We start from the raw sequence: 14,123 nt of genomic DNA, 5'->3' as shown, positions 1-14,123 counted from the left end.
GGGCGCAGCAGTCACGAGCTGCTGCCATCCGCTGGCGAATGCCCCCGGCTTGCGCTGTGCGATGACGTCATCGTGCAGTTTGTGGCAGCGCGCGCGCGGGGGGGGGGGGTTGCCACAGGTGCCAGAAACCCTGGCACCGGCAGTGTATGGAATACATGAATAGCTTTCTAGATCATTTAGTTCCAGCTTCTGTAGCTGATTAGCATATTGTCCTAGACACAGACACGCAATGGCGGGCATCTTAGTTGGCTCTTATGGCATGGAGAACATGTAAGTTCAACACCACCTGCATTAGATTTGCAATTCAAACTGCTTGTGGTGACCATGAAAGCACCACCTGGCTTAGGATCAGGATGTTTGAGGAACCACCTCTTCCAACACCTGCAAAGGTCCCCCTTTGCATTCCCTACGTATTCCAGGTGAAGTAGGTACCTGTTAGGGAGAAGCCTCTTACAGTAGCAGCTTCCAGACTTTTGAATTTCCTTTGGTTACTTTCATCGTTTCTGGGATGCAATAAAAAACTGAGGGCTGTTGGAATGGCACTGTTTTGATCATGCTGCTTGTTTAATGCCTTTCTGATGTTTGTACCTTCTTTGTGGGTTGGGCTATTTTAATTGGCTGCAGTGTTTATTGTTTCTGTTATGTATCTTGTTAGTGGCATTGGGTGCCTGAGCAGCTGTGGCTGGGGTGGTAGAAAAGTTTTTAAATAAGCTAAGGTAGATACATGCCCTTTGAACTTGAGAATAAACTTGCCTTTGATATCTTGTTCTAGCGAGAAGCAACTGGAGTGTTTACTGACACACTGCATCAAAGTGCCAATGCTTGTCTTGGACCCTGCTCTGCCAAGCAACATCACTCTGAAGGACCTATCATCTGTCTATCCAATCTTAAAATCTGCCAATAATCTCTTCTCTGTTGCAAAGCCAAAAAATCCTTCTACCAATGTTACAGTAGTTGTTTTTGATAGCCCTAAAGAAGGTAAGAATCTGCTTTAGGCTTCTCTCAGTGAGATGAAAACACAAAGCTTGTAGAGTAGTATAAGAACATTATTTTTCTTTTTTCGGTTCATCAGTGGGGGATTTTTCTCATTTGTTGCAGCTACTAAGTGATATCATTGGAGAAACTCAGTAGACTTAGGCGAATGTGTAACACTGAGCCTTCCTTAAATGTCCAAGGAATGTGAAAGGAATATATACATATGGTGCTTATTTTAATTAGCTGCAGTGTTTATTGTTTCTGTTATGTATCTTGTTAGCGACATATGCAAACATATTGCCTAATAAAAATGTCTAATTACGCAGAGATAATTCATCTATTATTTTATTATTTGAAGGCCAGTTGGTTACAGTTGCTTTAATTCAGCAGAAAGAATATATATTTTTGAAAATGGGCAACATGGGAAATATTCTCCTGTTCCTAATTACACATACCTCTTTTCATGTAGGTGGGAAGTGTTCAGTGCATTCTTTCTCCCATAATTCAAGTCAAAATGATTGCTATTGACATGTATCCAGGGATGTGGGCGCTGGCATGTACAGATGCAAAGGCATAGCTTTCTCTCTCTCTTTCCCTACACTCAAGAGTAACAGGTTGTATTTATTGAGCACTAAATCTTTTGATAAATCCAGTTCCATTTTTAAGGTTATAAATATAAATTATAAATAAATATAAATTATAAAGGTTATAAATATAAAGGTTATAAATATATTCATATAACTTAGTAGTGGAAATACAGTACGAGCAATACATATAGACAGAGATCATTCAATCTCCTTTTATGTAGACATGAATGTTACATATTAACAGCAAATTGAATTGAGAACCAATACAGTGGTGGCATTGGCTACAACATTCTGGTGGGAAATGGGAAACTCTTCACTTGATTATGAAGCTGACTACATATTTTATGGCCGTCTTTCAATTGAGTATATCTCATTAGGTGGTTGTGAGGATACAGTGAGAACCCCAAGTAGGGATACCACTATGGCAAATAAATAATTTTTCCACTAGTTATTAATACTAAATATTGAGTGTAATATCCCTTATTGTGTTGGTGACAGGTGATGAGGCAGTACAGTGAAGCCATTCTCTTCTCTTCAAGTTATCTTCTATCAGGGCTTTCTGTTCTACTATCTATATGATTGTGCATTTTAATGTAAACATTGGTGCTAACCTGCTCTTACAGCTGGGGATGGTTCAATTACCTATGTTGTTGCTGTGCTTTGGAATTTTTTTATTGGGGAAAATATCCTAATGTGTTATATGTATATATCAATTATATGTGAAATACTGAGAGTTTTTAAAAAAACTCTTCAGTGTATTAAAGTGACCTGAATTTCTTCCTCTCCAGCTGAGGATGCTCATTCTGGAATGTTAAAGGAGAGCAGCAAACAAGCCACATGGAGAGGCTACTTGGTATGTTCCTTTTTACAGTTGTCAGGCTATTTTACAAGAGACCGAGGATGTCAGCTTTTCAGAATTCCTGTTTTTAAAAAGCCTATAATGAAAGCTGGAATATTTTCTGAATTCCTTTGATGTTTATAATTTATTTAATTAGAAACTTTATATGCTGCCTATCCCCAGGCCTAGTTGAGATGGTTTGCAGAGTAAAAACAAATACAATAAAAATCATAGAAACGTTAATTGAAAATTTGTGTCGATGCTGTACTGTAAGAGCTTATATATAGCACTAGGAATGTGATAGATTTTCCTTCTGGGAAGTGGCTGATAAATCTTAGTATTTTTTAAAAAAAGAAAAAGTTACAGGATTTTCTCGCCCCCTCTGTTTCTCTTTTTGCAGACTACAGACAAAGAAGTTCCTGGTTTAGTGTTAATGCAGGACTTGGCTTTCCTCAAAGGATTTCCACCTACCTTCAAACAAACAAGTCAACTAAGAGCTAAACTACCAGAAAACCTTTCTTCCAAAATAAAGCTGGTAAGATTGTCAAGGGGTGAAACAAAAGGATATGCAGCTGAACTGAGCAGCAAAATCGTAGCAGAGAATCATGAATTCTGGGATCCACATATCACTGTGTGTGCATCTGTATGTGTGTGCATCTGTTTCACTGTTCGCTGTGTCCTCCTCTGGTGCAAGAAGCTTTTTGCTGATGCAAAGTCTTCTTCCATTGGCAGCAAAGCCTTTTGCTTCAGTGGGAGGCTCCTTGTGCAGGAAGAAATCATCACCAGTAGCAGAATGGATCTGTGGTATCCAACCCACTATTGCTTTTTTTCCATCTTCCTCATCAAATTGATATTATACAGAGTTTCTTCCATGTGATTATTTGCTGCAGGTAAATACTCTCAAAAGTAGACAGGTATGCTTTGAGTGTCCTCACCATCAGAGAGGCTAGATGGGTGGCAACTTGAGAAAGGGCCTTCTCAGTCATGGGGTCAAAACTTTGGAATTCCCTCCCCAGGAAGATTCGCCTGTCTCCCTCAGTCATTGTCTTCCTCCACCTGGTGAGGACCTTTCTGTTTTGTTTTGTTTGGTGTAGTCTAGTTAACTCTTCCAGGCCCTCCGCCTTGTGTATATGTATTTGTTTATATGTTTTGTGTGTTTTTATTGTATTTTCATATACATTTTAAGTGTTATTTTAATGTTTTAATATATGTTGTTTACTGCCTTGGAGACCCTGTTTGGGGGGAATATAAATAAATAAATAAATACAAAATACGGCAAGTTGCCATTTAAAAACCTGAACAGGGATCCAAAGGGTCTCTTTAGGCTCGGTGCTGTTCTTGGGTAGGCTCAGTGAGTTTTTAAAAAACACTTACAAGAGCAGTTTCATATTGCAAAAAGTCTCATTTAAACAGCAATGTATTGTGCTGCAGTCCCATGGATCTTTGCTTTTTTCCTGGCTAAGATGCCTCGCTTTACTTTTGCTGTGCCTTCTGCTGCTCTGGCCTTCTCCTCAATGCTTAAACATCTGTTTCACACTATAGTCCACTATAACTTTGCATGAAAATGGACTCTTGGCCTCTAGATGTGGCTGTGCTCTTATCAGGTCTGTGTTAATGGGCCTTCCTCCCATTTTTGTAAGCAGAAGATCTGGCAGGATCCAGCTCCGTATTTTTATCTGTAATGATTTTGCAGAGTTCTTATTTGTGGGCTTGTAAAGACAGAACTCTTTCTTTTGCTGTGCTGAGCTCCTTAAGGGATCCAAGGAAAAGGGCATAGCTATCCCTACCTCTTCCACCTCCTGGCTCAAAGGATGTCCACATGTTGGTGTATGTACATGGTCTCAAACCTTGCAGCCTTTAATCCATGTAAAATCCAGGAAGAGCAGTGTTTTTCAAGCCCAGGTACAGATGCTATGCAAAAATCTAGCGTGTGGGTGGATGATGACATGATCCCTACTGTGTACAGACTGAACTTGGATTAGAAGCGTATTCAGATCAGCCTTGTGTAGTGACTGGCATTATAAGAGAATTTGATGGTTTTACATTTTCTTCAGTTTAAGAGAACTGACTAGAACTAAATAAGGGCACCCTCCTTTAAGTATGTCAGGGACATTGATTAGGTTTGCGTATGTCCAGTTTTTCATTGTCTTTGCCAGACGGGAGTCATGGCATATATAGATTGCCAATGGCAGCTTTGCCATCTCTAGCATTTCCGCAGCATTATTTTTGGAAATTGCTTGCTGCCCTCCGTAACGCTGCTTCAGCCATAACAGCCACCAAGGCCACACTTCCTTCCGTTTGTTCAGATGATGCTCAGGAAGGACTGAGATTTATCAGATTTTTCTGATGACAAACCCGTGAGTCAGATTTAGGGATATCGGATAACACCATCGTCAGCAGCTTTTAAAATGTCAGCAGTGTGACAGCTGAGCATCTGTTTGCTGAGGGTAAGCCGGACAAGAGTTGTCAGAAAGTAGAGGGGAAAGGTCAGTCTTAAAAGTAATAGCTTTTGCCTTGGAAATGTGATTGGATAAACAATTTGGGTTTTGATCCATCAGTATGCAGTTTGGCTGCCTTAAATGGTTTTAATCAGAGATGAATCAAAGGAAAGGAAGGCACTTTGTGTAAGTCCCTGAAGGCTTCATTTGCCCTCCGTGATGTTTCAACATGGAAGACCTGATCGGTTAAGTGGTGGTGTTACATTTTCGTGCTTATTTGTGTGATTCCCTGGTTGTCTGTAATCATGCAGGAAGGGAAAACAACACTTGTAAAAAATGGTGCCAAGGTTGTGAACTGCTGCAAACAAGTATGCTTGGGTGGGGTTCGGGGGGGGGGATCCGTCAACAGTTCAATATTGATATTCACGTGGAATCATTTTTATTGTTCAGAGTAGTGCTAGTCTTGGTACATTAAAGTAATCAAATAGCTGTTTAACATTTACTCAGGTTTTTAGTGTGAGCAAATGGTCACCTAGCTTTGCAAATGTCCATATAGGGAGCTGTTACCCACCCCTCTGTTCTGCCCACCATTGCTGCTGTAGCTCAGTTCCCTATTTTCCCTGCACTTATCTCATGCCATTGAGCAAAGTTCAGCTTCTGCATCTTATAGTTTCAGCTGCCAACGGTCATGGGGCGGCCAAGCCCATTATGTATTTTTTTCTAGGCTGAATCTAGTGAATACATAATCCAGTTTCTTCCTTTTCCGTTTGGAAAATGCAAGCGCTTGACAAGGGCTAGTGAAAGTTGCTGCTCAGATGCTCAGCTTGGAGATTGATGGTTACTTCCCTGAAGCGAGCAAACTACGAGGCTTTTATTAATGCTCCAGACTTTAATGGTTCCTTGCAGAGATCAGTGCCATTTATTATTTATTCATTTAGGAGATTTCTGTGTCGCCTCTCCAGAGTCCTGCTCAGGGTGGCTTACAATTAAAATGATGAATAAAACAAGAAGCCATTATATACAACTTTTTACTTAAAAAAATCCCTCACTTGTCACAATAAATCTGTCTGAAATAGAATGGAAAAATATCTGTTTCTTACACTTTGCTGTTAGAATTCATGTTTAGGGTAAACTTTTCATCTTGTCCATTATGAAAACCAATATGTAGAATAACTGGTGACAGGCGATAAAAATAGCAAGCAGATCAAACAGTTCCGCAGTAACAAATGACCTTAGCAGTGGATTGGCAATCTTGGCTGAGGACTTAGAGAAGAGCCACAAATGGATTTGTTGTGGAGGCTTTTTGTGTCTCAGATTTCTCAATGTCTGATTGATCTTTTAAACCAGCCTAAAATTGTGTGTTGGTGGCGGATGCACAGCTAAACTAGCAACTGTTTATTAATTTCATATCTTAAAATGGAATCTATTGCAGCTACAGTAGTTGAGGAGAGCTAGTGTGGTGTGTGGTAGGATCTGGGAGACCCAGATGTGAATCTCCACTCTGCCATGGAAGTTCTCTGGGTGACCTTGGGCCAGTTACACACTCTCACCCTAACCTACTTCACATATTGTTGTCAGGATAAAATGGAGGCAAGAAGAACAATGTAAGCTACGTTGGGGAGAAAGGTAAGGTATAAATGCAGTCAATAAACAAAAAAGAAACAGGAACTTAAAGTGTTTTTTAAAAAAAACCCAAAATCTGTTCCATATTCTCGGTCTTTGAATTACCTTATAAAGACTTTCCAGGGATTTCTTTCTGTCCGTATTTAAACAGTGAGAGTTGAAATTGATTTAACAAAGGCAAATTGTGCCTACCAGAAGTGTAGGAATGCTGAGGCAAGTAGGTAACTTTCTCTCCCTGCAGTAAGTAGGAAGCTGTCATCTTCTTTCACCAATTCGTGGAAGTTCGTGGTTCGTGAAAACGCACGAACCATGAACCACACGGTTCGGTTTTTTCATGGTTTGTGCCCACCTCTAATGCAGAAACATATGTGCTAAAACTGCAGAAATTGGTTTATTTAAAAAACAGCTGGTGAAAACTTGCTCATTTAAATACATAGATTAATCAAAAGGCCCCATGTTTGACACAATATGTTGGTGCTTGGTCAAATTAAGCCACAGGTTCTACTCCTGGTGGTGCCCTTCTGTCAACTCCTTTAAGTTTTAGCTTAGCGGTAACTGCAGTTTACAAATCTATTTGTCTGGTTTGTGAAGAGCCATGGTGAAGGACTGCAAGATACCAATATATGGAAACAAATGATTTATTAAATGGAGTGTTATAAAAAATAGACAAATGTAAGGTGTTGAATGTGGGCTTTTGTGTATTAGAATTTAGTAAATTTCTATGTTTATAATAATTTTTTAAAAAACTGATAGACAGATCTTTTCGGCAGAAGTGTATACAGTTTGGATAAAACTGCTAAAAAACTGCTAAAAAACCCTTCTCCTTAGTCCCCATGAGTTTCATCTCTGAAGATGGGAGACCCAGGAACTGAAGCAGTTTTCAGCAGGCACAAGGGGATTCGTGTGGGAAGAGGCAGTGCTTCAAGAGTGCCATTCAAAGCTACTGGAGGAAGGGTTGTGGTGGTAATAACAATATGAATGAGGCCATAACAGACTCAAATCCCACCACCAGTACTCAGCTGGAATCCTTTGGATTACGCTATACAAATCATATTATGTACATGTTTTTTTGAAAAACCTCCCTCCAGTCTATCAGGTTTAGTTTACCTTTTAATAAGAACGTTCACGCTTCAGTTTGAGACAATACTTTTAGTACTGATTTCTGCTGAGCAGCCTTCCCCCTTTCTAATTGCTGTGCTGAGTATCTTGCAAAGCTGATGAGTCAAGCACGGGAGGAAAGGTTCATTTTCAGTTCTGTGCCAGGGATTGAAAGTTTTTATCTCTTTGTTTAGTTGCAGCTTTATTCGGAAGCCAGTGTGGCTCTCTTGCAACTCAATAATGCTAAGGATTTCCAGGAGCTGAACAAACAAGCAAAGAAGAACATGACCATAGAAGGAAAAGAACTCACACTTAATCCTGCGTATTTATTATGGGACCTCAGTGCCATCAGCCAGGTAGGCAACATTCTCTAATATATGGGAAAGCCATTGGTATAAAACTTAATTTAATAACTGATGATGAAGAATAATTTTTATGGCAAAATGTACATAGGAGAGTAGGGGTGTGCAAGGAAAAAACTTTCGGCTTTCTTGTTTCGGGATTACCCGAAACAAGATTCTCTACCGTCATTAGCCGAAAGCCGAAACAAGAATCTCTTTCGGGATTCGGGATTCGGCATTATTTCGGCATTCTTTCGGGATTCTTTCGGGTTTTTTTGTTGGGAAAATGCCTCCGTCTTTCAGGACGCCTGGAGGAGGCATTTTCCCACCAAATAAGCCCAAAATTGGTGGGGACCTTCCTCTAACCCTTCTCTAACAACTACCCAAGTTTCAGACAGATTGGACTTTGGGGGGCCATGTTATGGCCCCCCAAAGCAGGTCCCCCCATCCTCCCCATAAGAAAGCAAAGGAGCAGCATATTGTTAGCATGCTGCTGCTGATCTTTCTTCATTATTTCCTATGGGGAAAAAATGAAGAGGCAGGCTTCCTTTGCCAGGGGTGGCATTTTGCATGCAAAATGCCCCCCAGCCCTCAGGGGCCCTTCTCCCACCCCTCCTCCCACCCCCCACCAAGGCTCAGCCTGCTCCCACTTGGGGGGGCCATTTCATGGCCTCCCCAAGTAGGTGCTCTAATCTCTACCACTGACAGCTGGGGGAGGCTTGTGTTGCCAGGGGTGGCATTTTGCATGCAAAATGCCCCCCAACCCTCTGGGGCCCTTCTCCCACCCCTCCTCCCACCCCCCACCAAGGCTCAGCCTGCTCCCACTTGGGGGGGGCATTTCATGGCCTCCCCAAGTAGGTGCTCTCAGCCCCTAAAGTCCACCCCTCACAGCCCCACACAAACCCAGTTCCCCCACCCCAGCTGCCACACACAGACCCAAATCCCCCCAGTAGCCCCTCACAGACCCAAATCCACCCCCACCTGCCCCACACCCACCATAACCCCAGGAACAGGCTGGCCTGCCCTCCCCTTTTGGGAACCCCTAAACTCTCTTTCCCAGGGCAGTTCTGCACAGACAAGGGGTGCCACAATGGTGGCAGTGCCAAATCGTCCCTGGGAAAGAGCACCTGCCCTGGCACACAGACAACCACCCCCCTGACCCCCCCACCACCCGCAGAGAAGGCTGGCCAGCCTGCCCCATTGTTCCCTATGCTGGGAACCAACCTCCCATCAAAGAAGGGAACACAGACACACAATCATTAAGTTTAAAAAACCTTTATTTTCTCATTTTCAAATTACAAGTGGTCAACAAATCACAACATATTACACTTATTGTCCCTCATAGCACAACACAACACAATTAACTACACATCAGAGAATCTTAAACACAATTTTTTTTTTGAAATGGACAAACAGTAAAGTTTTGAACATTACAACAGGTCACATAGTGAGCGGGCACAACAGGGCATGGAAACAGAAGATGATCATAATAACTACCAGCCTAATACAACTCTCCCTCCATAACATGACTTAATGGGGGGGAACCACTGCAACAAAATCCCCCCCAACCCTCTGGGGCCCTTCTCCCACCCTTCCTCCCATCCCCCCACCAAGGCTCAGCCTGCTCCCACTTGGGGGGGCCATTTCATGGCCTCCCCAAGTGGGTGCTCTGCTCTCATCTCTACCACTGACAGCTGGGAGAGGCTTGTCTTGCCAGGGGTGGCATTTTGCATGCCAAATGCCACCCTCACCCTCAGGTGCCCTTCTCCCACCCTTCCCCCCACCCCCCACCACATGCATTCCTTGACAATCAAGAAATCTGGAGTTAAATATAATGTGCATGTAAGTCCCTCAAAGACAGAAGCAATATGGAGGTAATGACCCATTTGATTTCCACAACCTCAGACACAATTAGGGATCCGTTTCCCCTTTGTGGGGGATCCCCCACTCTCACCTATCACCCCGAAGGGGGAAAGTCAGTGAATGAGCCTTCAAGGTACGCTCCAGGGGCTGCTGCCGTGATGTCACTGATGTCATCTGGCTGCCCTGAGAGTATGCCTGTGCTTTGCAGTGGGCTGATTTGGGCCCTACAGGCCAAAGCAGGATCCCTTGTGGCCCAAATCTGCCTGCTGTGAATTGTGCGTGCTCCCCAGCCTTGTGTGATGATCACATCACCTCCTAGAACAGACATCATCATGCCAGAGCATTGCCATTAAATGATCATGCGTGTGTGAACAGACCCTAAGTATCCTGTAGGCTTCAGTGATGGTATAGTAATGTTTTCACTCACATTATAGAGAGAGAGAGAGACAGAGAAGGGGGGGAGGCACTGAAACTAGATTATTTCTTCTATTTTACTGTCCCCTTCCAAAGCCAGGGTGGCATTGGCACAATGCCCCCCTCCCCCCGGCCAGAGCCTTAGTACCAGTATGCATTGACAGGCCCATGCATCATAGTCCTTTTTGAGACCCAGCCAAGTTGTGCCTTTTGGAGAAAAATGTTCAAGTTGCTGGTGGGGGTATGAACAATTTTTAGATATCCACTGTAGTGCAATGGCTAGAGAGTTGGTCTAGAATCTGGCAGACTCTGATTCTGTGCCTTGTAGGCTTGATGGATGTTCTTGGCTCAGCCTAAGTAAACAATTGTGTTGTGTTTTCCAGAGGCAGTCTAGGTGATTTTGGGGCCCTGGACAAATGTTCTGGACGGGGCCCCAGAACCAGTGCCGCCCCACCACTGGCTCCTTGCCAAGGCCAAGCAATTTGGTCACCTAGGCCCCAGATAGAGTGGGCAGGAGTGCGTTGTTTCCTTCCTCCCCCCCCTCCACCCCCTCCAACAACTAAGAAGGCCATCGGTGGAGTCACTCCAATGTGAGGCATGGAGCAGCTGTCTATTGTTAGCCTGGTTGTGATGAGGGTGAAACAAATCAAGGGAGAACAGCAATGTGTAAACCACTCTAGGTTCCCATGGGGGAGAAAACCGGGGCATAAGATAAACCTTTAATTTGGTGGGGAGGGGGTATATACATTTTATGTGTATGTGTCTGTATGTTTTATGCATTCAAATCACTTGTGGTGTACTTTAGAATTATATTGAGCTCCACAGTATCCCAAAAACCTTGTCCATGTATTGCAAACCGAAGTCAATCTACCACATCTAGGGTATTCTTCTTTTCCCTACTGCCTTCAATTTTTCTTAGCATTATTGTCTTTTCTAGTGAACCTTGTCTTCTCATGATGTGACATAAGCACTATCATCAATTGATATCTTCAAGGGAGAAAGCAGGCCTGATTTGGTCTGGATGCCACTTACATGTCTTTTTCGGAGTCCATGGTACATGTAAATTGAAACTTTCTTCCCACTTCACAGTGTGAATGCTTTTTCCTCCTATGAGCTTTGTCTAAATTTTACTGTACTGATACTGCTCATTTGGCCAAAAGGCCTGCCCTTGATCAATGCCACATTAAATACTTCATAATAAAAATATGTTTTTAGAACCATTTAAAAGTGTCCTTAAGTGCCATACGCTGATTTAAAAAAACATAAGCTAAATGTTTGGGAACACAACCAGATATGTGAATGACTGAAATGCAGCCCAATCCCACTGCTACTTAAAATCCATTTTTGATGGAGGTCTGGATTGTCTTACATTGGTGTCATTGGGCTTGGAATCAGGAACCTGGAAGCGTTCCATGGGGGCTACAACTTTCATGCCAAGGCTAAGAGGGTGGGAACAGGATCTCTCTGGGGTGGCAAACTCTGGCCTTGGAAGTTACTGGCAATTTGGGGGTGGGACTTGTGGAAAGGAAAATCTGAGTAGGGATCTCCCCCAGAATCCATGGTCCGCATTTGCCCTCTAAAGAGATTGCCCTTGGAAGCAGCCAGTTTCTCTGTAGGGAACTACTCTCTCTAACCTGAACTCAAGCCCAACCAGGAGTTTGGCAGCCCTAGGAAAATTTCAGAAAAAGATGGCAAAGGAGGGCCAGCAACTGATAGAGGCATGGAAGCCCACACCAGGACAGTAGCAGGGGCCTACTTGGGCACAAGGGACAACCAGTGCTCTCATCCCCCATAGTCCACTCCTTACAGCCCCACACAAACCCAGTTCCCCCACCCCAGCTGCCACACACAGACCCAAATCCTCCACTCAGCCCCTCTCAGAACCAAAACCACCCTCAGCTGCCCCACACCCAGTACCCCAGGAACAGGCTGGCCAGCCTGCCCCATTGTTCCCTATGCTGGGAACCAACCTCCCATCAAAGAAGGGAACACAGACACACAATCATTAAGTTTAAAAAACCTTTATTTTCTCATTTTCAAATTACAAGTGGTCAACAAATCACAACATATTACACTTATTGTCCCTCATAGCACAACACAACACAATTAACTACACATCAGAGAATCTTAAACACAATTTTTCTTTTGAAATGGACAAACAGTAAAGTTTTGAACATTACAGCAGGTTACATAGTGAGCGGGCACAACAGGGCATGGAAACAGAAGATGATCATAACTACCAGCCTAATACAACTCTCCCTCCATAACATGACTAAATGGGGGGGGGGGAACCACTGCAACAGGGTCCAGCAGAACCTATGTCATTTCCTGTGGCTGTGCTTTCAGTTCAGACACACAAAGCTGAACTGGGCACTTCCAAGGCACTGGACAATGGTATTTCTGGAGCAGTTCTGCAGAGGTCTCCCCCCACCCCCACACCAGCCTCAGAATTTACCTGGGAACATCTGTGAGAGATCATCATTGGCCGGTGCCCATCCACCACTCTACCCGCATCCCCCAACCATGCAAACCCAACATTAACATCAAATTTTTTTTTTTTAAACATGAACATTCAATCAACTTTCAAAAAACATAATCACAACATTTTTTTTTGGTTTTTTTTCCTTTTTTTTACATGAACAGAACATCAACTTTTAAAAAACATAATCACAACATTTTTTGGGGTTTTTTTTTTTTCATGAACATTCAATCAACTTTTAAAAAACATAATCACAACATTTTTTTTTGGTTTTTTTTCCTTTTTTTTACATGAACGGAACATCAACTTTCAAAAAACAGTACAACAATTCTTCTACAATTTTTTTTTACAAGGATTTCATCTGATAAAAACACCTAAGCAATCCCTATCTAACCTGTTTCTCCCTCCAGTAGCAATCCATGTTTCTGGGGCATTATTTTTCATAATAAATTTGGTCCCACAGGGTATGTCTCAGTGATGGGAGATGTTTTGAATACCCTGGGGGGGGGGCTTTCAAATTGCTGGGTGTTTTCCCTTTGCCACTGGTTCCTAACCACCCTCCCTCTACTGGCCGGTTTTAACTGTATATACAGGGTTTTATACAGGGGAGAGCGCGATTCCAAAGGATTGGACTCATAGAGGATGCAGGCCACAAGTTGGGCTCACCTCAGTCACTCTGGAAGTCCAGTCCTGAGAAATCGAAGAGGCGAGAGTTGACCTTCAGGAAGGTCAACTGCTCGACTCTCCATGGGAGAAGGCGAGTGCGATGTGGGCCGACAATGTCGCCCGCATGTGAAAAGACGCGCTCGCTCTCCACGCTCGTCGGAGGGCATGAGAGCAGCCGCTGCGCCTCGAGGGAGAGGTCCGGCCAGACCGACTCCTTCCTGGCCCAGTAGCTGAGCGGATCGGTGGAGAGCGACTCGCAGGGCTCCGCGAGGTAGTCCCTGACCATCGCCTCCGCCGGATCCTCTCTCACGGTCCTCACGACCCCAGAGGGGACGAGGGCCCACCGGAGCATCTCCATCTCCATCGGCACTCCGGTGGTGGCCTCGGGGGGGGGCCTGCGCAGAGGGGGCATCAGAGGGACCCGCACGGCAGGGCCCCTCTTGCGTCCCCCCTGTCGACAGGCGTCCCCTCTTGGCCTGCCTGCGCCTCACCCAAGAGCAGAGCCCGTCTCTGGCTTGGGTGAGGTTCCCGTCCCGCTCGGCGAAAGTGCCCTTTATGCGCGGGTCACACATGGTCGCCAACATGTATGACTCTTCCTTAGTGAGAGGAGTTAGCCTGGCAGCTATGCCCTGCTGCAGCCTTCTCACTAATGCGCGCACCGCTGGAACAAGGTCAGCACGGGGCGCGACCCGGTCTGCAAGGGTGGCCAGATTCCTCTGGAGCGTGTGCACCAGGGGAATGACCAGACCGAGGGTCGCCGTGTCTGACGAGACCGCCACAGTGAAGTCCTTGAAGGGCTTC

The 14,123-nt window shown here is 44.1% G+C and overlaps 1 protein-coding gene across 2 annotated transcripts in view; it reads left to right on the top strand.

The window, feature by feature from the left end:
• GNPTAB (N-acetylglucosamine-1-phosphate transferase subunits alpha and beta) overlaps positions 1–14,123 on the top strand; it is a 67,647-nt gene that overhangs the window by 19,566 nt on the left and 33,958 nt on the right. For both annotated transcript variants that reach the window (XM_054988349.1, XM_054988348.1), the window contains 4 exons: positions 773–978; positions 2,351–2,415; positions 2,801–2,935; positions 7,754–7,915. In XM_054988349.1, coding sequence (XP_054844324.1) covers positions 773–978; positions 2,351–2,415; positions 2,801–2,935; positions 7,754–7,915 — 568 coding nt within the window. The remainder of the gene's footprint in view (positions 1–772; positions 979–2,350; positions 2,416–2,800; positions 2,936–7,753; positions 7,916–14,123) is intronic.

The sequence above is a fragment of the Eublepharis macularius genome, chromosome 9 (assembly GCF_028583425.1).
Source record: "Eublepharis macularius isolate TG4126 chromosome 9, MPM_Emac_v1.0, whole genome shotgun sequence".
Classification (NCBI taxonomy): domain Eukaryota; kingdom Metazoa; phylum Chordata; class Lepidosauria; order Squamata; family Eublepharidae; genus Eublepharis; species Eublepharis macularius.
This window is presented reverse-complemented; position numbering and strand designations above follow the sequence as displayed.